A 25,957-nucleotide genomic window follows, 5' to 3' on the forward strand; every position below is an offset into this window, starting at 1 on the left:
TACCTCCAATGTACTCACATCATACCATACCTTTGTCTGTACATTATTCCTTGAATCTATTCTATCGCGCCCAGAAACCTGCTCCTTTTACTCTCTGTTCCGAACGTACTAGACGACCAGTTCTGATAGACTTTAGCTGTACCCTTATCCTACTCCTTCTCTGTTCCTCTGGCGATGTAGAGGTTAATCCAGTCCCTGCAGTGCCTAGCTCCAAGTATACTCCCCAGGTGCTCTCATTTGTTGACTTCTGTAACCATAAAAGCCTTGGTTTCATGCATGTTAACATTAGAAGCCTAATCCCTAAGTTTGTTTTATTCACTGCTTTAGCACACTCTGCCAACCCGGATGTCCTAGCCATGTCTGAATCATGGTTTCACCAAAAACCCTGAAATTTCCATCCCTAACTATAACATCTTCCGACAAGATAGAACTGCCAAGGGGGCTGTGTTGCAATCTACTGCAGAGATAGCCTGCAAAGTTCTGTCATACTATTCAGGTCTGTTCCCAAACAATTCGAGCTTCTACTTTTAAAAATCCACCTTTCCAGAAACACGTCTCTCACCGTTGCCGCTTGCTATAGACCACCCTCTGCTCCCAGCTGTGCCCTGGACACCATATCTAAATTGATTTCCCCCCATCTATCTTCAGAGCTCGTGCTGCTAGGTGACCTTAACTGGGATATGCTTAACACCCCGGTCATCCTACAATCTAAGCTTGATGCCCTCAATCTCACACAAATTATCAATGAACCCACCAGGTACAACCTCAAATCCGTAAACACGGGCACCCTAATAGATATCATCCTAACCAACTTGCCCTCCAAATACACCTCTGCTGTTTTCAACCAGGATCTCAGCGATCACTGCCTCATTGCCTGCATCCGTAATGGGTCTGCGGTCAAACGACCACCCGTCATCACTATCAGAAGCTCCCTAAAACACTTTAGCGAGCAGACCTTTCTAATCGACCTAGCCCGGGTATCCTGGAAGGATAGTGACCTCATCCCGTCAGTAGAGGATGCCTGGTTATTCTTTAAAAGTGCCTTCCTCACCATATTAAATAAGCATGCCACAATAAGCACCAACAAGCACGCCCCAATCATGCTTAACCAGGAACAGATATAGCCCTTGGTTCACTCCAGACCTGACTGCCCTTGACCAGCACAAAAAACATCCTGTGGCGTTCTGCATTAGCATCGAATAGCCCCCGTGATATGCAACTTTTCAGGGAGGTTAGGAACCAATATACACAGGCAGTGTAAACTCAAAAAAGCTCTGGGACAGTGTAAAGTCCATGGAGAATAAGAGCACCTCCTCCCAGCTGCCCACTGCACTGAGTCTAGGAAACACTGTCACCACCGATAAATCCACTATAATTGAGAATTTCAATAAGCATTTTTCTACGGCTGGCCATGCTTTCCACCTGGTTACCCCTACCCCGATCAACAGCCCTGCACCCCCCACAGCAACTCGCCCAAGCCTCCCCCATTTCTCCTTCACCCAAATCCAGATAGCTGATGTTCTGAAAGAGCTGCAAAATCTGAACCCCTACAAATCAGCCAGGCTGGACAATCTGGACCCTTTCTTTCTAAAATTATCTGCCGCAATTGTTGCAATCCCTATTACTAGCCTGTTCAACCTCTCTTTCGTATCATCTGACAATCCCAAAGATTGGAAATCTTCCGCGGTCACCCCCCTCTTCAAAGGGGGAGACACTCTAGAACCAAACTGCTACAGACCTATATCTATCCTACCCTGCCTTTCTAAGGTCTTCGAAAGCCAAGTTAACAAACAGATTATCGACCATTTCGAATCCCGCCGTACCTTCTCCGCTATGCAATCTGGTTTCAGAGCTGGTCATGGGTGCACCTCAGCCACGCTCAAGGTCCTAAACGATATCATAATGGCCATCGATAAGATACATTACTCTGCAGCCGTGTTCCTTGACCTGGCCAAGGCTTTCGACTCTGTCAATCACCACATTCTTACCGGCAGACTCAACAGCCTGCTGCCAAACATACCCTAAATAAAACTGACTATCCTAACGATCCTCGACTTCGGCGATGTCATTCATAAAATAGCCTCCAACACTCTACCCAACAATTCTTCCTTTGGTCGCCTTTCCTTCCAGTTCTCTGCTGCAATGACTGGAACGAACTTCCAAAATCACTGAAGCTGGAGACTCATATCCCCCTCACTAGCTTTAAGCACCAGCTGTCAGAGCAGCTCACAGATCACTGCACCTGTACATAGCCCATCTGTAATTAGCCCATCCAACTACCTCATCCCCATATTGTATTTATTTAGTTATCTTGCTCCTTTGCACCCCAGTATCTCCACTTGCACATTCATCTTCTGCACATCTACCATTCCAGTGTTTAATTGCTATATTGTAATTACCTTACCTCCCTCATCCTACCTCATTTGCACACTCTGTATATAGACTTTTTCTACTGTATTATTGACTGTATGTTTGTTTATTCCACGTGTAACTCTGTGTTGTTGTATGTGTCGAACTGCTTTGCTTTATCTTGGCCAGGTCGCAGTTGTAAATGAGAACTTGTTCTCAACTAGCCTACCTGGTTAAATAAAGGTGAGAAAACATAAATAGCTCCTGATTGACATCCCTTCACTTTGGTACTGTGCCAGTTTCAAAAGCATGCAAACTATGTCTTCATTTTTTTATTCTGTTTTCTCAGTTAGTCCAAGTGGCATCCAGGAAGAAACTGGCCAAGACAGAGTATCAGAATCAGGTTTATTTTGCCATGAAGATATTGATCTTGAAATCTTAAATGTAGAAAGTTTAAATAGCAGCATGAATTTTTACTTATAGACCAAGAGCTACCATCCCTGCTTGATGAGCCTGTGGTGCCCGCTGGATACATTGAAGGTAAATTATGCTACCGTATATGTTACACATGTTGCTTCTCTTGTATTATCAACATCAATTCCAGATTGTATGGCTGTCAGCAGCTATATGGTTTTTAATACTACTGATAAATATGAAGGGTGGATATTTTGATCAAGGTATTTCACATGGCCTTCATACGGTACATGTCGTGCCTGGTACTTATGGCTTGTATCATCATGCTGCTTGCAGCTAAATTGAGTCTTGCAGATCTTTAAGCATTGGAATTGAGGATAATAATGAAACTGATGATCCGTACAGAGTTCAAGACTGCTCTGAACCAAGTTATAGAGGCCCGGCAGCCAAAGGAGTCAGATTCCTTGGGGCAACTTGAAATACTGCAAAACCCTGCAGAAACAAATGAGGTACTGAAGGATATCTTCGAAACACTTAGACTAACACTATCGAAAGAAAATGGTAGGGATGGTCATTTAAAATGTCTTTGTTTATAAAAAAATTAAAAATCTATATCACGTATTTGAACAGCAATTGACAAAAAAAGTTAGCTGTTTATCAAGAGCCACTGAAATGTGACCAGATTTGAGAGATTGCAACCTGCAATATTATTGAATCCATATATCTTAATGTCAAATGCAGTTGTCATAAATGCCAAATGCCTATTTAGTGTTTGGATTGATTTCCCAATTAACACTTGTCTTAAGAAGAAATGATCAGCCCTCTGCCTGTTTACAAGTTTTAGCCCATGATTACATGATACACTACAAAAATGATTTCTCCTATCAATGAGAACTATATGGTCAGCTGTTTTAGCTGAGGAAAACACAAATGAGTGGGACTTTTGTTTTTATCAGATCTGATACCTGACCCTCTGCTGCGGCCAGGACCTGGGCTCAGGAATCACACGAATTATGATAAAATTGGAACAGAGGAGCTGTGTACAGGCTACTCCTGGAAGGGGAATATGGCCTTTAACGAGCTATCAATCTATGATGCTGTCACAAGTAAGTAAATGCACAAGTAGACATTTAGTATAGTATTATTGGTCAAGTGATGGTAAATCAAATGTGTATTTATAAAAATGTCAAATGAATTAAATCAGTAACAAGGCAGTTACAAACTAAATGTGAAATCCTACCACCTGTTAAGATCATAGGGAGAGGACAAAGGAAAGGTGAAGGAGAGAGGTCTCATGGCCAAAACTGCCTATGAGGGAAGAGAGGGACAATACCCAACTTCTGTCTCAGCCAGCATAGGTGGAAAAGTAGTGATATGACATGGAATGTACCATTAAATTTTTTTTCACAACATAGGAGCGTCCCTGAAATCACACCCCAAGGCTGCCTACCAAGAGGTAGATGACAAAATAGCAGACGCTCTCAAACATGCACCAGCTCGGCTCAAGAGTAAGAGAAAGGTATGATTAAAAACAACACTTTATTCTTTTTTACATTATTTTTTTTACTTCACTTTAAACCAGTCGGTCGGTATAGCTCAATTATTGTGCTAGTACAAAAGGAATGTAGAAGGGAGTCGATATTAAACCGGCATTTTGACCATTTGTTTACTGAAAATAATGACCAATTTGTGCTATTGTGACTTCCAGGAGCGGGATGAGGAAGCGTCAGTGGATGAGGATGGAAGGGCAGCACCTGAATAAACATAACGTAGTTATTAGCTTTAAGCAGTTTTACAGTTCTTGATTGGAGTGCAGTGTTCATGTTTTTACTGACTCTTATTTTGTGAGCTTATTGCTATGATTTTGTTTCAGAATCTATTGTAATACAGTTTAAGTTAAAAAATATATATTTTCTGGATTTTTGCATATTTTGTCAGTGGACACCTACTGACAGGAGACTGAATATTTTCAGGGTAGATTAGATGACGTGTATTGTAATGTCATTAGATATTCAGAGGCCCCCACATTTTAACTTCCTGAAGTGACTTGGGACGTAACTTGTGTCAACTGACACCACAGGTACATCTAGGAGACTTTATATGAAAACATTATTTTTAGGTCAACCTCATAACGTTGCTAAACATCAGAAAGTACATTGAGAGCCCCACAAAATGCAGTTTCTGGTAACTACTGGGAACTAAACTTTCGTCAGTGGGTACCTACAGTACCAATAAGACACGTAACAGTGTGCACGTTCAGGGACCATTCAAGGCCATCTCTTATAACGTTACTGAATAACGTTATTTGTCTGTTTAAAATCCCACACGTTTCTACGTCCTGAAAAGACTTGGGATGTATGTTTTGTCAGCGGACACTACAGCTACGTAGAAGGCACGTCTCACAATAACGGTATCATGAATTATGTGGGGACTAAAATAACTTTGGTCACGTCCTGGAAAGTACTTTTGTTAGCTGGGTAGCTGCTCTTATCGAAAATGTGTTTGGATGTACCTTTCTAGCTAGTAGGCTATGTTAGAGTTTACACTTCCTCTTCCATTTATAATGTGGGGAGGTCAATTTGTGAAAAACTATTACCAAATCTACTCAAATCTACTAATTTTCTGTTGATTTACTTCTCCTTGCCGTTTTCATTCACCTGATGATAAGACAAGACATGTGAAACATATTTGTTGTGCTAAAGTATGATTGGGGTTCCTGGGTCACCAGTTTGCCTGGGAGGGAGTCCCTGTGCAAGAAAAGGTGACAAAGATGATCCATCACACATGCATGCAATGTAAGTGTGACAAACTGGCTATTTATGGGACTGCTTGTCTGCGCCAACCTGGTCTCAGAGCATTTGGATTTATTCTGTACGTAAATCCGGACTCTCCATTTAGTATGATACGTTACATTTTGTATGCGCCAGGACCTCGGGCTCGAAGGTCGAGGGTCGAGACCTGCTCCCTGCTGTTTCATTACAGTATGTATTCATTTCTGGATGCCCATTTCATATGATATGTTAGGAATTACAATTTGTATTATATGTTACAAATTTGATAAATAAACAATAAGGTACGAATTTGCAAAATGTACAATATGTAATGAATTTTAACGTATGACATGTTACGAATTCTAGCTAGGTGGCTAACATTAGCTAGCTGGCTAACATTAGCTAGGTTAGGGTTAGGGTTAAGTTTAGGAGTTAGGTTTAAGGTTTAAGGTTAGGGTTAGGTGAAGGGTAAGATAAAAGGGTTAGGGAAAGGGTTAGCTAACATGCTAAGTAGGTGCAAAGTAACTAAAAAGTAGTAAGTAATTGAAAAGTTTCTAATGAGATAAAATGCTAAAGTTGAGCTATTACCTTTCCACCCCAACCAACCAACCAACCACCCTCCTTTTGTTTTTGCCTTGGGTAACCATCTGTCATATGTAACCATACCAAACATAACATCATAAAACTGTTTATGATGCTTCTCGGATTTAAGAACAGAATAATACGAAATGCTCTGAGACCAGGTTGTCTGCGCTGTCCGTGACCGCCACTTTACACACAGGTTTATTATGCACGCTCAAAAGTTGTTTTCATGGACAAAGACAGTGCCTGTTCTAATGTTATGTGACTGAATTGTATTCAACATAACACTCCCCAAACGATAGTGTTTGATATACACATGGGTTGCACGGGATTTCAGAACACCGAGCCCACCCTTCTCTCACACTCACTCTCTGACTTGGTTGGAAGCAGTGTCAACTCCATCTAAACGCGCTCCTCTCTCACATCGCAGCTAGCCTAGTTGGTACAGGCTGCTGGTCTGGATTCTTCAAGTCAGATGGTTTTGACACAAGAAATCCACAACATCAATTGTGTCTGTCTCCGCTGCGTATTTAGGTTTGCGTTTACATGAAAGCAGAATATTTTACTGCTTTTTGCCTTTGGATTTGTGCTTCGGCGCAAATCTACAAATTAATGTCCCAGATGGATATTTACTCGTCGAAGTTATCACCTGCAGTGGATTTCGCAGCCGGTGCTTTCCTACTAATTATAGGTAAACGCTTTTTCCTATGTCACTGTAAATGTTTAGTTTAATTTGTCGCGCAAATGGTTCGCCTTTTACGATTTATCTCAATAGTTTTGATGATAAGAAACTGATGAAGTATTTACAGTACCTAATCTAGCCGAATTAATAAACGGGCAATCTGGGATTGGTGCATGATTATTGAAGAATATAATTTAGAAATGCTTCATGAGATTATTTCAACAATCTCACCCCATCGAACCCAAAATAAGCCTATGCTATTTTTACTCCATTGTTTGTAAACAATGTAATCGTAAACAAACAATATAGCTTCAAAACATAGCCTATCATTTTGATCTCATGGTTGTCAGCATTTACATTTCTTCAACTCCATCCCTCAGCTGTTTACCAAACACATGGCGGGTGATGGCTTGGTTATTAGCCTACTCAACTAGTCTATTGAATAACTTTATTTTTACGTATTATGAAGTGTACATAGATTCTGAAATATATGTCTCTCAAGTTACCGTCTGATTCGATGGGAAAGTCTTTATTAGTCTCCACTTCTAAACAGTCTTGTCATTAGGGATCATAAAGTCTCTCAAGACAAATTCCTACTTTCTCAAACATTTCACACTTTTCTATTCTATTTTACACTCTCTTTCTCTCTCTCATCCACCCTCATCCTCTCTCTCTCTCTCTCTCTCTCTCTCTCACACACACACACACAAACAGACACACACACACCAATGAACACAAACACATTTCACTGTTCGTCTAGTGTCATAGACAGAAGTCGGTGGCAGACAAGTGGTTAGCGGAGGATGTGAATCAGACCATGTTTAGTGTGTGTGTGCACGTGCCTGCCTGCCTGCCTGCCTGCATGTGAGTGTACGTGTGTGTGTGATTCCAGCATAGTCCTCCCCATGCCTTCCTCTCTGCATCTCTGGTTGTCGAGCGACATGCCACTATGCTCTCCTCTAGGAGGAAAGAGAGAGAGAAAGAAAGGAGAGTAAGAAAGGAGGAGAGGATGAAAGATTAAGTGATACTGCCTTGGCTCGGACACACTGTCTGCTCAGTACATAGTAGTAAGACTGCTCAACCATGTGTGTGCGGGCATGCGTGTGTGACCATGCATGTGTATGCGTGTTTGACCATCCATTTGTGTGTGCGTGCATGCGTGTGAGACCATCCATGTGTGTCCGTGCATGCGTGTGAGACCATCCATGTGTGCGTGCATGCTTGTGTGACCATCCACGTGTGTGTGACTATCCATGTGTGTGCGTGCATGCGTGTGTGACCATGTGTGTGGGTGCATGCGTGTGTGACCATCCATGTGCATGCGTGTGTGACCATCCATGTGTGTGTGACCATCCATGTGCATGCCTGTGTGACCATCCATGTGCATGCCTGTGTGACCATCCATGTGCATGCCTGTGTGACCATCCATGTGCATGCGTGTGTGATCATCCATGTGCATGCCTGTGTGACCATCCATGTGCATGCCTGTGTGACCATCCATGTGCATGCCTGTGTGACCATCCATGTGCATGCGTGTGTGATCATCCATGTGTGTGCGTGCATGTGTGTGACCATACATGTGTGTCAAATCAAATCAAATTTTATTGGTCACATACACATGGTTAGCAGATGTTAATGTGAGTGTAGCGAAATGCTTGTGCTTCTGGTTCTGACCATGCAGTAATATCTAACAAGTAATCTAACAATTTCGCAACAACTACCTTTTACACACAAGTGTAAAGGAATGAATGAGATTATGTACATATAAATACATGGATGAGCGATGGCCCTAAGGCATAGGCAAGATGCAGTATATGGTATAGAGTACAGTATATACAGTGGGGCAAAAAAGTATTTAGTCAGCCACCAATTGTGCAAATTCTCCCACTCAAAAATATGAGAGAGGCCTGTAATTTTCATCATAGGTACACTTCAACTATGACAGACAAAATGATTTTTTTTAAATCCCAAAAATCCCATTGTAGGATTTTTTATTATTTTTTTTGCAAATTATGGTGGAAAATAAGTATTTGGTCACCTACAAACAAGCCAGAAACAAAATTGTAGACCTGCACCAGGCTGGGAAGACTAAATCTGCAATAGGTAAGCAGCTTGGTTTGAAGAAATCAACTGTGGGAGCGGTTATTAGGAAATGGAAGACATACAAGACCACTGATAATCTCCCTCGATCTGGGGCTCCACACAAGATCTCACCCCGTGGGGTCAAAATGATCACAAAAACAGTGAGCAAAAATCCCAGAACCACACGGGGGGACCTAGTGAATGACCTGCAGAGAGCTGGGACCAAAGAAACAAAGCTTACCATCAGTAACACACTACGCCGCCAGAGACTCAAATCCTGCAGTGCCAGACGTGTCCCCATGCTTAAGCCAGTACATGTCCAGGCCCGTCTGAAGTTTGCTAGAGAGCATTTGGATGATCCAGAAGAAGATTGGGAGAATGTCATATGGTCAGATGAAACCAAAATACAACTTTTTGGTAAAAACTCAACTCGTCGTGTTGGAGGACAAAGAATGCTGAGTTGCATCCAAAGAACACCATACCTACTGTGAAGCATGGGGGTGGAAAAATCATGCTTTGGGGCTGTTTTTCTGCAAAGGGACCAGGACGACTGGCCGTGTAAAGGAAAGAATGAATGGGGCCATGTATCGTGAGATTTTGAGTGAAAACCTCCTTCCATCAGCAAGTGCATTGAAGATGAAACGTGGCTGGGTCTTTCAGCATGACAATGATCCCAAACACACCGACCGGGCAACGAAGGAGTGGCTTCGTAAGAAGCATTTCAAGGTCCTGGAGTGGCCTAGCCAGTCTCCAGATCTCAACCCCATAGAAAATCTTTGGAGGGAATTGAAAGTCCGTGTTGCCCAGCAACAGCCCCAAAACATCACTGCTCTAGAGGAGATCTGCATGGAGGAATGGGCCAAAATACCAGCAACAGTGTGTGAAAACCTTGTGAAGACTTACAGAAAACGTTTGACCTCTGTCATTGCCAACAAAGGGTATATAACAAAGTATTGAGATAAATTTTTGTTATTGACCAAATACTTATTTTCCACCATAATTTGCAAATAAATTCATAAAAAATCCTACAATGGGATTTTCTGGATTTTCTTTCTCATTTTGTCTGTTATAGTTGAAGTGTACCTATGATGAAAATTACAGGCCTCTCTCATCTTTTTAAGTGGGAGAACTTGCACAAATTGGTGGCTGACTAAATACTTTTTTTGCCCCACTGTACATATGAGATGATTAATGTAGGGTATGTAAACATTATATAAAGTGGTGTTGTTTAAAGTGACTAGTGATACATTTATTACATGCAATTTTTAATTATTAAAGTGGCTAGAGATTTGAGTCAGTATGTTGGCAGCAGCCACTCAATGTTAGTGATGGCTGTTTAACAGTCTGATGGCCTTGAGATAGAAGCTGTTTTTCAGTCTCTCGGTCCCTGCTTTGATGCACCTGTACTGACCTCGCCTTCTGGATGATAGCGGGGTGAACAGGCAGTGGCTCGGGTGGTTGTTGTCCTTCATGATCTTTTTGGCCTTCCTGTGACATCGGGTGCTGTAGGTGGTCTGGTGGGCAGGTAGTTTGCCCCCGGTGACCTCACTACCCTCTGGAGAGCCTTACGGTTGTGGGCGGAGCAGTTGATACAGCCCGACAGGATGCTCTCGATTGTGCATTTGTAAAGTTTGTGAGTGTTTTGGGTGACAAGCCAAATTTCTTCAGCCTCCTGAGGTTGAAGAGGCGCTATTGCGCCTTCTTCACCACACTGTCTGCGTGGGTGGACCATTTCAGCTTGTCCGTGATGTGTACGCCAAGGAACTTGCGCGTGCATGCGTGTGACCATCCATGTGTGTGCGTGAATGTGTGTGTGATCATCCATGCGACAGGGTGATTGCTGCCTTTTACTCTCTCATGATATCGTTGCATAAAGTTTAGTCCACAGGCTGGTAGAGAATATTAAACTAGTGGAATATAGGTTGAGTTAGCATGACATGACCTCAACCTAGGTCTCTGCATTCTTCGTGTCAACTGACGCATGAGGTGGAGACCTCTTTACTTCTGGCATTTTGAAGATTGTTTGGCAGCCAGGCACCAATGAAAGTCATGCACTGTAAGCAGTGGTGTAATGTACTTAAGTAAAAATACTTGAAAGTACTACTTAAGTCGTTTTTTGGGGTATCTGTACTTTAATATTTATATTTTTGACAACTTTTACTTTACTACATTCCTAAAGAAGTGTATGTACTTTTTACTCCATACATTTTCCCTGACACCCAACAGTACTCATTACATTTTGAATGTTAGCAGGACAATAAAATGGTCTAATTCACACACGTATAAAAAGACCATCCCTGGTCATCCCTACTGCCCCTGATCTGGAAGACTCATTAAACAGATGCTTCATTCGTAAATTATGTCTGAGTGTTGGAGCGTGGCCCTGGCTATACACAAATCAAATTAAAACAAGAAAATGATGCCATCTGGTTAGCTTAATATAAGGACTTTTAAATTATTTTAGCATGTTTTATCAATTACATTTACTTATGATACTTAGTATATTTCAAACCAAATACTTTTAGACCTTTATTCAAGTAGTATTTTACTGGGTGACTTTTACTTGTCATTTTCTATTAAGGTATCTGTACTTTTAGTATGACAACTGGATACTTCTCCAACACTGACTTTAAGCTATGCTTTCTGTAGCTCACCAATTGATGTAATTCAGAAACACTTTGGTTTTGAATCACATAGAAGCCTTTTCTATTCCACTTCCATTGTCATACCGTCAAACTAATATTGTTATAATGCAGCATTTCCCAAACTCGGTCCTCGGGACCCCAAGGGGTGCACATTTTATTTTTTGCCCTAGCAACAAAAATAATCAACTCATTATCAGGCTGTGATTACTTGAATCTGCTGTGCATTGCAAAAACCAAAACGTGCACCCTTTGTGGTCCCCCGGACAGAGTTTTGGAAATGCTGGAATAATGTCTCTCATGCATCCTGAAATTAGGGCTGGAAATAGACTATGATTTTGGAGCTCAAACTGATAACCATATAAATAGAATGATTAATAGTAATAAAATCCTTAATTATCCATTAGTCTCCCACATGGGCGATTTTAGCATGTATATCTTGGTGGGGCAAACAAAAAACATTATTTTTAGACGCATGCCAGCAAAACCACAACACAACACTAAACAATACATTAATTGCACTATAACAGTGACAAACGGTGCCCACAAACTGTTAGGGCCTATATAAAGCTGTCCCAACAGCAGAGCTTTCTTTTCAGCACCATAGAGTGAATCCTTACCACTGCTACACTTGGCTATCAGCGGAGCCTTGTCTGGCAGCAAAAAAGTTAATTCAGCCTCATTTAGCTTATAGCTTATATGACTGACTTGCTTAAACAAATGTGGTTCCTACTGAAAATAGAGATGCACAAACTATAAGGGAACGACAAGCTGATAAGAGGAAATCCATAATTTCGATTAGACATTAATCAAAAACTAGACAGACGTAATCAATATAACTGTTTGTTCGGCACTTTTGAAATGTACAGGGACAGAACTCAGAACATGGTCATTCTTACAGTGTTCTCCCTGTACACCAAGTCAGAACCGTAGGATAAATAAAGGGGGCATATAAGCAGACAATGAAAGCTCTTACAATATTCAATGATTACATTTCTCTAAAACAGGTTATAGGCTACATATGCACCACCAAGTCAGAACAGTAGGCGAAATTAAGAGGGGTAAATAGACCAAATGATTAGGCTGCTGCACATGGGCTACTAACATCTTACTACACAACATATACTTAGTATTACTTTCTTAGCTACAGTATACATATCTCCCTGGCATATTACATTATTTATGCGGCATCATACAATATATTTTTGGACTCACCTTGTTGTGCTGTGCTCACATGAAAAGCAAGTTGGCGCGGCGGTCCTTCATGGGCAAATTTTGTCATAAAAGTCTGGCATTCTCTGAATTTATGGTGCTTTTTAAACAATTGGGAACTCTGATAAAAACAAGGTTGAATCATGATGATGTAAATATTCTTCAGGTCGTAGCACCAAGAAAGAGGCCGGATTTACAATTCTGAGTGATTGAACTCGCTGAAGTCAAGTTTTCGCAGTTCCGGGTTAACTGTTCTTTTGGGCATGGTACAAATCATGCCTCATCAACAGCATGGCCAATGTTGAATGTTTATCATTTTAAACTTGGAAAAGAGCCCCTTAATCCCAGATTTGGGACCACACAGCCACTGTCACTAATTCCTTCCAAACCACTCATTGTTGAATTTGCGATTTCCAACTTGTTGTGTAATGTTTATGTCCAATGGCCGATGAGTACCAATTCGTTTTATCTATAATTTCTCTTCATTATTTTTCTTCATATGACAAAGATTAAAAGGGATTTGCCAGTAGATTGTCGACTTGATACATGATGATGACTACTAGCTAAGATTTTGAAAGTATGATGTTGACATGATCAGTCCAATCAAAGCTACTGTAGATATAACGTGATTTGATGTCATTATATCTGTGGCCAATGTCCTAGAGCCTTCTTGGATGGGCACTTCTATGGCAGCACCCAAAGGGCAACATTTTTCGAGGTCTACCCTTAGACTTGGTGGTAACGTAGTGTCCCCATGAGTGACAAAACACTGAGACAATCATGCTCCGTATTTTCTGCTGGCTTGCCCCACCACAGAAAGCACTGACCTAGGCTGAAACACCTGCATTTTGGAGCTGCCATACTCAAGAAAACAAAAAAGAGACCATGCGGCTTTATAAACTCAATGATATATATGTGACACGTTTTAATGCCCAATTTCTTTATTTTATTTTAATACTTTTTTAGGTAAAAATGTGGGGCTCAATGTGCCCTGAATGACGAGTGGCCACTGCTGCTATATGATAACCTGCTGTATGATTACCTGCTGTATGAAACATTTAACTTACCATATTCAGCCATACATAATTACTGTTATTATTACCCTAATCGTAATCAATCAAATGTATTTATGTAGCCTTTTTACATCAGCAGATATACAGAAACCCAGCCTAAAACCCCAAACAGCAAGCAATGCAGATGTAGAAGCACGGGGTACAGATACAGGCCAGGCTAGAGCAATGCAGCCAGTTAAGTTAATTCCTTTCATAATGGAATTTCTCCTCACATATGTATTAATAGAAGTGCTGCTTTTGTTACCATGGACCTTGTATGTAAGTATGTACCATGACATGTAGAGAGAGGGGAGAGCTGGAGGAGGGGGGGTGGTTTGAAGAGCCTGAGGCGATGCCTCAAGCTCCAGCTCTCCTATAAGTCTGAGAGAGATGTACTGGAAAGTCACCCCAGGTAGAGAGAGTGGGTGTGTTGTGTGTGTGTGTGTGTTGATATTATGACCCTGACCTTAATGAGTCCAGGCCAGGCTTAAGCAATGCAGCCACCTATTGAATTCCTTTCATAATGGAATATCTCCTCACATTTATGCATTCACCATGACACACAGAGAGGTGAGGGGGTGGAGGGGAATAGGAGGGGAGATGGCTTTAATAGCCTGAGGCTTTGAGCTCCAACACAGGTGTCTATATATGCTTGTGTGTGTGTGTGTGTGTGTGTGTGTGTGTGTGTGTGTGTGTGTGTGTGTGTGTGTGTGTGTGTGTGTGTGTGTGTGTGTGTGTGTGTGTGTGTGTGTGTGTGTGTGTGTGTGTGTGTGTGTGTGAGCATGTGTGAGCATGTGTGAGCATGTGTGAGCATGTGTGAGCATGTATGAGGGAGTCATTAGTTGGATTAGTAGGCCTGACTGATCTAATGTCATCCACAAGTCCCTCAGGTAGACGGGGAGAGACACTCCTCACAGTCCCTCAGGAACAGGACTGATTTAGGATGGGACACACATCCATGCACACAAACACACACACAGGCACTTAAGCTGAGTGATGCTGCCATTAATGGCTTCAAGAGGTTCCTCTCCTCTCCTGTCATCTATTCTTAACGGAACACTACTTTGGTCACCAGGGTAGGGTACAGTACTGTCCATGAAGAGAAATCAGTGCATCATCTACCAGGGATGGGCAACTCCAGTCCTCGAGGGCCTGATTGGTGTCAAACTTTTTCTCCATCCCTAGCAAACACAGCTGATTAATCTAATTGCATTCTGAACTGAAGATCATGATTAGGTGATTATTGGAGTCAGGTGTGTTAGCTGGGGCAAAACTGACACCAATCAGGCCCTCGAGGACTGGAATTGCCCACCCCTTATCTAGACAATATTATGGCTTATTCGCTAGAAAATATGTTTATTTTGATAATGGTTCAACATTCACAAATAACTTTTTTTTATATTGAACAAAATAAAGTAAAGTAAAACATCCAAAATAAACTGACATGCACAAACAGAAACAATACACTGCAAAAACAAAACACACAAATACATGCCCGCACTTTCCCACAATCACACACAAAAACACAAACGCGACATGTGCCCGAGATGGTCCACATATGGCCTCTAAACTCTGTCATATAAGTCTGGTTTTTGTTTGACTTCATAGTATATAGAAACCTAGTGGGATGTAACTAGATAGTTCAGTCCTCCAGTTTGTTATTGATTGTAAATATGAGGCGTTTCCAATTGATGGCTATACACATTTTTGCAGCAATTAGACCAATATTAACATTTCCCAACAGACAAAATCGTGGAGATGGATGAATATAAATTCCTAGCCACAATTAAATAATAGCACATACAGTACCAGTGAAAAGTTTGGACACATCTACCGATTCAAGGGTTTTTCTTTATTTTTACTATTTTCTACATTGTAGAATAACAGTGAAGACATCAAAAAAATATATAACACATATGGAATCATGTAGTAACCATTTTATATTTGAGATCCTTCAAAGTAGCCACCCTTTGCCTTGATGACAGCTTTGCACACTCTTGGCATTCTCTCAACCAGCTTCACCTGGAATGCTTTAACAAAATTCTTGAAGGAGTTCTCACATATGCTGAGCACTTGTTGGCTGCTTTTCCTTCCCTCTGCAGTCCATCTCATCCCAAACCATCTCAATTGGGTTGAGGTCGGGTGATTGTGGAGGCCAGGTCATCTGATGCAGCACTCCATCACTCTCCTTCTTGGTAAAATAGCCCTTACCCAGACTGGAGGTGTGTTGGGTCGTTGTCCTGTTGAAAAACAAATGATAATCCCACTAAGCGCAAACCAGATTGACTGGCCTATTGTTGCAGATTGTTGTGGTAGCCATGCTGGTTAAGTGTGCCTTGAATACTAAATAAATCACTGACAGTGTCACCAGCAAAGCACCCCCACACCATCACACCGCCTTCTACATGCTTCATGGTTGGAACTACATATGTAGAGAGATCATCCGTTTACCTACTCTGCGCCTCACAAAGACAAGGCGGTTGGAACCAAAAATCTAAAATTTGGACTCATTAGACCAAAGGACAGATTTCCACCGGTCTAATGTCCATTGCTTGTGTTTTCTTGGCACAACCCAGTCACTTTTTATTATTGGTGTCCTTCAGTAGTGGTTTCTTTGCAGAAATTTGACCATGAAGGCCTGATTCACGTCTTCTTTGAACAGTTGATGTTGAGATGTGTCTGTTACTTGAACTATGTGAAGCATTTATTTGGGCTGCAGTTTCTGAGGCTGGTTAATCTAATGAACTTATCCTCTACAGCAAATTAAATTATTGGTCCCACTTTACTGTGGAGATCCTCATGAGAGCCAGTTTCATCATAGAGCTTGATGGTTTTTGCGACTGCACTTGAAGAAACGGTCAAAGTTCTTGAAATGTTCCGCATTGACTGACCTTCATGTCTTAAAGTGATGATGGACTGTCGTTTCTCTGCTTATTTGAGCTGGTCTTGCCATAATATGGACTCGGTCTTTTACCAAATAGGACTATCTTCTGTATACCACCGCTACCTTGTCACAACACAACTGATTGGCTCAAACGCATTAAGAAGGACAGGAAATGCATTCCAGGTGACTACCTCATGAAGCTGGTTTAGGGAATGCCAAACATGTGCAAAGCTGTCATCAAGGCAAAGGGTGGCTACTTGTTTAACACTTTTTTGGTTACTGCATGATTCAATGTGTGTTATTTCATAGTTTTGATGTCTTCACTATTATTCTACAATGTAGAAAATGGTACAAATATTTAGTTTAAAAAAACTTGAATGAGTAGGAGTATACAAACTTTTGACTAGTACTGTACATTAGTGGAGGCTCCTCAGAGGAAAAAGGCGAGGATCATCCTCCTCAATGAATTTTGTCAAAATAAGAATAGTGAAACATAAAAAAAATTGTGATAGTATGTGATTAAAACATACTATTTTGCAATGAAGGTCTACAGTAGCCTTAGCAGCACTCTGTAAGGTAGCACCATGGTGTAGCCAGAGGACAGCTAGCTTCTGTCCTCCTCTGGGTATGTTGACTTCAATACAAAAACCTAGGAGGCTCACGGTTCTCACCCCCTTCCATAGAAGTAATTATGACAACATCCGGAGGATGTCCTCCAACCTATCAGAGTTCTTGTAGCATGAACTGACATGTTGTCGACCCAATCAAAGAATCAGAGAATTAATCTAGTACTGAAAGCATAAGCTACAGCTAGCACTCATAACATGAGTTGTTGTTTTATCAAATCAATTCTCTGTAATTATTATTACGTGATTAAACGAATCATGTACATTTAAATAATGTGGAAGTCAGGGCATCAAAGAAAATCTTCAGATTACAAAGTTATAATTTTCCTAATATAACTTCTCAGATATTTTAATATCTGATCAGTTAGTCTTCTAATTAATTAATCATTCTTTACCTCACGTTAGTCTCATTCCAAACGTTGTAATTTGTTAGTTATCTGCACGAACCCAGCCTTCACTATGAATCATCCATACATCAATTGTCTTAATCATTTATTTACTAACTAACTAAGTAATCACAGAAATGCATAAACAAACAACAATATATATGGTTACAAGGAAATGACAAGGGAAGTGGGTGTGGACTGAGAAGGCCGGGAAAGACAAGAGACACTACACAGTTGATAATTATAATAATTGAAATGCAAATCCTTTGCACATGAACTCTCACTCATTCGGGAATAATTGCAATCAATATATATATTTACGCTAAGTGTGTCGTCATGATCTCTGTTGGAGTCGTCCGTCTTTCTGTTGGAAAGTTCATCTGAACTTCTCTTTGCGTCCCTGGAGTCTTTTCTTGGTTAGAATGGATACTTCAGAGTCCCATTCAGAAATGTTCTTATGGAATAGATGTTTCGGCGGTTGTCGGTCTTCGCATATAGTCAACATAAATTCTAGCTGCAGACTAGTAATTAGTATCAAAGATTTGCTCTTATTCTGTCGGTATCGATAGTCTCAGAGTTTAACCATTTCCACCAGTACAGCCAATGCTCCACGTGGTTTGGTTAGGAATTCAACAACCAAGGAATGCATGGTCTCTACTCAAACCTTAGCCCTCTCGGTAATCACGGTATGCATGGTTTGCAGATGATTTCTCTAGGTGGGGGTTTTATTCGGAACAGCAGAAAAGGCTGTTCCATGATGCCAGATCAATGTCTGTGCTCACGGGGCAGACCAATGACTTAGTTAACTTCAAAGGGAATTGTCTCTTTCATTAAACAGTTTAAAATTACATTACATATTTTCACAAATAGTTTCATCTTTACTCATTCATTTTATACAATAATGAGATACAAATCTCATAACGGAGACTCATAACGGAGAATTTTGGCCCATTCCTCCAACAGAGCTGGTGTAACTGAGTCAGGTTTGTAGGCCTCCTTGCTCGCACCCACACGGTTTTCAGTTCTGCCCACAAATTGTCTTTAGGTTTGAGGTCAGGGCTTTGTGATGGCCACCCCAATACCTTGACTTTGTTGTCCTTAAGCCATTTTGCCACAACTTTGGAAGTATGCTTGGGGTCATTGTCCATTTGGAAGACCCATTTGCGACCAAGATTTAACTTCCTGACTGATGTCTTGAGATGTTGCTTCAATATATCCACATAATTTTACTGCCTCATGATGCCATTATGAAGCGCACCAGTCCCTCCTGCAGCAAAGCACCCCTACAACATGATGCTGCCACCCCTCGTGCTTCACGGTTGGGATGGTGTTTTTCTGCTTGCAAACCTGCTTGCAAGCCTCCCCCTTTTTCCTCCAAACATAATGATGGTCATTATGGCCAAACAGTGTTCAGACCAGAGGACATTTCTCCAAAAAGTACGATATTTGTCCCTATGTGCAGTTGTAAACCGTAGTCTGGCCATTTTATGCGGTTTTGGAGCAGTTGCTTCTTCCTTGTCGATATAAGACAAATTTTACTGTGGATATAGATACTTTTGTACCTGTTTCCTCCAGCATCTTCACAAGGTCCTTTGCTATTGTTCTGAGATTGGTTTGCACTTTTCGCACCAAAGTGCGTTCATCTCCAGGAGACAGAACGCGTCTCCTTCCTGCGCGGTATGACAGTTGCATGGTGTTTATACTTGCGTACTATTGTTTGTACAGATGAACGTGGTACCTTCAGGCGTTTGGAAATTGCTTCCAAGGATGAACCAGACTTGTGGATGTCAAATTTTTTTTCTTAAGACTTGGTTGATTTCTTTAGATTTTCCCATGATGTTGAGTTTTTGAGTGTATGTAAACTTCTGACCCACTGGGAATGTGATGAAAGAAATAAAAGCTGAAATAAATAATTCTCTCTACTATTATTCTGACATTTCACATTCTTCAAATCAGTGGCGATCCTAACTGACCTAAGACAGAATTTTTACGAGGATTAAATGTAAAGAATTGTGAAAAACTGAGTTTAAATGTAGTTGGGGGCTAAGGTGTATATAAACTTCCGACTTCAACTGTATGTATATATATATTTTAACAGTGAAGACATATTGAGACTTAGGTCTATATTTCAAATGTGCCCTTAATACAACATATACAGTATATACACATTAAATAAAAAAGTTATGGGAAGCACAACTAAAACATCACAAATCACCCAGAAAAACTGTTACATTCCTCCACAAATAAGTCCTCAATCAATACTTTAAATTGCCCAAAAGGCACCAGAACATCAAGATGAAATGTATTTAGAATTTTGTACCAACAATGCGATGAATTAAACCTACAAGCAGATTTACTTAGCTTGGTGGAGACCCTATGAACTTCAAGAGTTAACCAATCCTGTGAAAGGGTTAGGCAACTCAGGTGTCGATACTTCAACAGCAAAGTTAGATAAGACGGAGGTTTATGAAGTAGTAGGGCCTTGTAAGCAAAAATTGAGTAATGTCGAGATTTATAGCAAAGTCCAGCCAACCTTTTGATACAGGATGCAGTGATGAGTATCAAGCAGGTCCCAAAATCCACCCCTGTGGTACACCTTTATGTACTTGGAGAAATTCAGACTTAACTCCATCAATCTTGATGGCCAGAGTTCTGTCATTAAGATAATCATGAAACAATGAACAGATGTCAGAGCTCAGGCCTATCGAGGACAACTTATTCAATAAAGTATACTGATCAACAGTATGAAAAGCTTTTGACAGATCCAGAAACAAAGCAACACATTTAATTTTAGTATCTAAAGCATTGACAAGATCATTAACAACTATAGTGGTTTCTGTAATAATGCTATGCCCAGGCCTAAACCATGATTGGTTTACATAAAACAAGCTAAATTGTACATTTACCAAGGATTCAAGAATCTTAGCTAGACAAGGAAACCACAAGCTTGGTACATTTACCAAGGATTCAAGAATCTTAGCTAGACAAGGAAACCACAAGCTTGGTACATTTACCAAGGATTCAAGAATCTTAGCTAGACAAGGCAGCACAAGAGCTGATTTCCATACTTTTGGAATATTTCCTGATAACAATGTTAAATAAAAAAATATGGGTTATTGAGCAAACAATGATGGGTGCTGCACACTTAAACCGACCAGGATTGAATTGGTCGGCCCCTGTGGATTTCTTGTTGTCTATTGCTAGCAAAGCATCCAGGACTTATTTTTCTGTAAATAGCCTAAATGAAAAGCTTTGACTATAATTTCTCTGATCATTCAGCAAGTTTCCCCTATCAGCTTCCAGCGCAATATCATTGTGAATAGGCTTAGAAGTTTTTTCAAAGAAATAGCACGCTGAAGTAAAATGGTGATTAAATGCATCAATGATGACATTTCTTTTTTTGTAATGAGACCAGTGTCAAAATTATTTTGTTGTGGCCCAAAGGAGTAAGTAGAACCCTTCAGGGATTTGACAGTAGTCCAGAATTTAGCCATGTTCCCATTGCAATCCAAAGAGCGGTTACATAATAATCAGATTTGGCCTTTCTGATTAGTTTTACACAATGATTCCTCAGTTGCTTAAAAGCTTGCCAGTCCAGGCCTAAAGCCTCTCTTCTTGACCCAAGCATCATCTCTTTTATGAATGACTTCTGATAATTCCGGAGTGTACCAGGCATTCGATCTAGCTTTAACCCTTAATTTTTGGAAGGGAGCGTGATTATCCACAATAGTGTGGAAGACATCTGCAAAAAGGTTCAAAGCTAAATCAGGTTCAGGGATAGCTGAAATACGAGCAAGGTCACTAAAATAAAGATCATGTAAAAAGAAAACTGTTCACTTATGTTTTTATAGTTCCTCTTTGTGATGACATGAGGCTAGGATTGTTGTTTTCTCACATCTCTAACACAAACAGCGGGTCAATGGTCACTAATGTCTTGGGCGAAGACACCCAGGCCTTTGGAGTCTATCGGCTGGGGAGCATTCGCAAATAATTGTCCAGATCATAGCAATCATCACGTTGTCCTGTTCACTTGTCAGTTTGCTTGAACAAATACATCATGGCTATAGCCTACCAATGAATTGGTTGTCATTTAAGCTGCATAGCCAATAGTCATTAAAGTGTTATTCATTTAGACAGATCTCCTGAGTGGTGCTATGATTGTATTTTCAAAAAGAGTGTTTCAGTAGCCTAAGTATTCCAGTGCCCCATCTGTCGTACATTGTCTGTTGAGAGGCTGTCCTGTAGTCTATACAGTTCATTCATTGCTATTTCCACCGTTGTCCAGGAATCAGGTGTCTTCTTTTGCTGATTTTAGTGGGATGTCTCTTTTCTTCCATTTGACCTGCAGTTGTGTGGGGTATACCACAGAAAACGGGATTTGTTTTTCCAATAGCTTTTTTATTTAATTCAATGTGCATTGAAATAAAACCAATTTACAATGTTTTACTGAGTTATCAATTTCCTGCTGAAGTCTGAACTCGATCTTACTTTATCTTATCTAACTCCTGTGTATTTGGAGTTCAAGGTAACGTGATATTTTTTTGGCCCACATTAATTTACTCAGACGACGAACCTCTGCCAGAGGCATATACTCTTCATATTTATTTTATCTGGAAATTATATTAGGCTCAAAATGGGATCCTTGTCAGATCCTATCAGACCTGTTTTCTTGTCTATTACTGATGACCTCAAATACTCCCAATCAAACAAAACTGAATGTGCTCGCCATTCATTGGCACAACAAAAGATCCATTGAGAAAAGATTCACAGTTTATACAACCTTGATGTTTTCCTGTTGGTAAACAGAGGTTTCTTTTCAATGGTCCAATCGCCATGACAGCTTGAGGAATGTAGTTCTGATCTTCAGTTAACCCTCTGGGATGTCTGAAAATTAAACGGCTAACTCTCTATGGCTCATGCTATTGCTCTATCTTGTGTTAACTTTATGTAATCTCTTTCACTAAACCATTACACAGGTCTGGGCATTGAATGTACGTGGAGACCATGTTGACCAAATCAATCTCTCTCCAGAGGGATTCATGTGCTTTTTGAATGCCTAATAATTTAGTGTTTACCCAGACAAGAAAATAACCAATGTTAGACTGGTGGGATTGTTGGGTCTGGCCTGGGTGTTGGGAAATGGAGGGTTAAGGCAAGGTCTTTTCTCTTTTCCTATTTTCTCTATCGCTATCTCTCTTTCTGTTTCTCTCTCTCATCATATTTCTCTTTATTCTTCCTTCCCGTTTTCTCTCGCTCTCTTCCCTTTCCCTCTTTGTCTCTCTCCCCTATCTCTAGCTATATTGTCCATTGTGGGGAACCTGCTGGTGCTCATCATGGCATTTAAGCACTCATCTCACATGAAGCCCCCGGAGCTGCTGAGTGTCAACCTGGCAGTGACAGACCTGGGAGCTGCTGTCGCCATGTACCCTCTGGCTGTGGCCTCGGCCTGGAACCACCACTGGCTGGGAGGAGACACCACATGCATCTACTACGGCCTGGTAGGCTTCTTCTTTGGCACGGCCAGCATAATGACCATGACCGTGATGGCTGTGGTGCGTTTCGTCGTCTCCCTCAGCCTCCAGTCTCCCAGTGAGTATATAGAGCATGTGGAGTAGGAGTACCACAGGGAATGATGTTAGGACCATTGGAATTTGTGTATGTTTGAGTCAGTTTGTGTATAGGCTGTGTGAGTGAGTGAGTGAGTGAGTGAGTACCACCACTTGTCATCATAGGAACATTTTGGAAAGTAATTGTGAATGTTTGGAATAAAAAACACACAAACAAGGAAGCATTTACAAAAGTGGTGTGTGGTTAGGGGCCCCAACTGATTTCTCAATGCCCACCAAGCATTTAAACCTGAAATATACCTCTTGTTTTTGAAGAGTACAACCCAGATATAGCAACAGATAAACTATATAAAGCTGCTCAAATTATATTATCACTCTCACACTACAGAGATCAGGGAAAATGTCTAAAATCCGGACCTTGAGGTCAGAAGTGTAATATATACCACTTAGCAGACACTTTTATCCAGAGCAACTTACAGTACAGTGAGTGCTTACATGTTTGGTGTGCATATGTGAGCCCTCCAGGACATGAGCTCATGGCCTTTCTGTTGCTAGTGTTCTTACCAGCTGAGCCACACAGGAAGTACTGCTCTCCCCCTAAACCTCTTAGTGACCCACTGTCTGTGTGTGTTTCCCTAGAGGAGAAGATCAGCCGGAGGAACGTGAAGCTCCTGTGTTTGTGGACGTGGCTCTATGCCCTGCTGTGGGCCTGCTTCCCTCTCCTGGGCTGGGGCCGGTACGGTCCAGAGCCCTTCGGCCTTTCCTGCACCCTGGCCTGGGGAGAGATGAAGGAACAAGGCTTCTCCTTCGTCATCTCAGTCTTCTCCTTCAACTTGCTGGGGCCCTCCTTCATCATCCTCTGTTGCTACTTTGGCATTGCCTTGAAGCTGTACATTACTTACAAGTCCCTCGACAACAGCAAAAATATCCCAAACATCATCAAGATGCACCGCCGCCTTCTCATAGTGAGTGACTTGCTGACTTGGAGATGATTTCCTATAGAGTTGTTTTTTTACACCATCTTAATTTAAATAGATTTTTTAAAGGACTAGAATATGGACATTATACAGGCCTATTTACACATACTTTTAACTTATTACGTTATATATACTGACCAAAATATAAACGCAACATGCAACAGTTACAGTTCATATCAGGAAATCAGTCAATTTAAATAAATAAATGATTCTCTAATCTATGGATTTCAGATGACTGGGAATGCAGACATGTGTCTGTTGGTCACCGATATCTTTTTTTTAAAAGGTAGGGGCGTGGATCAGAAAACTAGTCAGTATCTGGTATGACCACCATTTGCCTCATGCAGTGGGACACATCTCCTTCGCATACAGTTGATCAGGCTGTTGATTGTGGCCTGTGGAATGTTATTCCACTCCCCTTCAATGGCTGGGCGAAGTTGCTGGATATTGGCAGGAACTGGAACACGAGCAACATGGGTGACATGTCTGGTGAGTATGCAGGCCATGGAAGAACTGGGACATTTTCAGCTTCCAGGAATTGTCTACAGATCCTTGCAACATGGGTCCGTGCATTATTATGCTGAAACATGAGGTGATGGCGGCGGATGAATGGCACGACAATGGGCCTCAGGATCTCATCACGGTATCTCTGTGCATTCAAATTGCCATCGAGAAAATGCAATTGTGTTCGTTGTCCTTAACTTATGCCTGCCTGCCCATAAGGTAACCCCACCGCCACCATGGGCACTCTGTTCACAACATTGGCATCAGCAAACCGCTTGCCCACACTGCGGTTGTGAGGCCGGTTGGACATACTGCCAAATTCTCTAAAACGACGTTGGAGGCAGCTTATGGTATAGAAATGAACATTCAATTCACTGGCAACAGCTCTGGTGGACATTCCTGCAGTCAGCATGCCAATTGCACGCTCCCTCAAAACTTGAGACATATGTGGCCTTGTGAATGTGACAAAACTACACATTTTAAAGTGGCCTTTTATTGTCCCAGTATAAGGTGCACCTGTGTATGATCATGCTATTTAATCAGGTTATTGATATGCCACACCTGTCCGATAGATGGATTATCTTGGCAAAGAAAAAAATGCTCACTAACAGGAACGTAAACAAATTTGTGCACAAAATTTGAGAGAAATACATATTTTATTTCAGCTCATGAAACATGGGACCAACACTTTACATGTTGCATTTATATTTTTGTTCAGTGTATATAATTATAACTTTTTTCATGAGTTGAATGAATGAAACTGCATCTTTCACTATGGGCTCTATTTTAGGCTGGGGTTAAGCCGGCGCAATTGTCAAACGCACACTCGTTAAAGCTGGCTCTGTTCTATTTAAATAAAAACACGTCATACCTTTTTGTAGTTAATAAATCTAATTTGAAACATAATAACTATAGTATCCTTAACTAGCATTGACACGCTTGTAACGTCAGTATTTTTCAGCTGGTTGGCAGGCAGCCACTGGAAAAAGAATGAAGGCTTTGCACAGGCACCTTGTTGCGTTTTTTGTGCGACGGACAAAAAATGCCCGGAAACGTAAAAGAACGTTATTAACCGGTTCACGTGCTTTTAAAATAAGAGTTCTGTTCCGGAACAGTATAGATCACTTTCGTTCCCAGTTTTTGTTTCTGTTTTGTTTCTGTTCCCTGAACCGGTTCCAACTTCTGGAGAAAACTGAGGATGGATTAACAACAGAAATAATCCAAAAC

At 41.0% G+C, this 25,957-nt stretch overlaps 1 protein-coding gene across 1 annotated transcript in view; it reads left to right on the plus strand.

The window, feature by feature from the left end:
* opn8b (opsin 8, group member b) overlaps nt 1-25,957 on the plus strand; it is a 69,447-nt gene that overhangs the window by 26,950 nt on the left and 16,540 nt on the right. The window contains exons 2-3 of the mRNA XM_020454784.2: nt 22,978-23,271; nt 23,889-24,214. Coding sequence (XP_020310373.1) covers nt 22,978-23,271; nt 23,889-24,214 — 620 coding nt within the window. The remainder of the gene's footprint in view (nt 1-22,977; nt 23,272-23,888; nt 24,215-25,957) is intronic.

Source organism: Oncorhynchus kisutch, linkage group LG21 (assembly GCF_002021735.2).
Source record: "Oncorhynchus kisutch isolate 150728-3 linkage group LG21, Okis_V2, whole genome shotgun sequence".
In the NCBI taxonomy this organism is placed as follows: domain Eukaryota; kingdom Metazoa; phylum Chordata; class Actinopteri; order Salmoniformes; family Salmonidae; genus Oncorhynchus; species Oncorhynchus kisutch.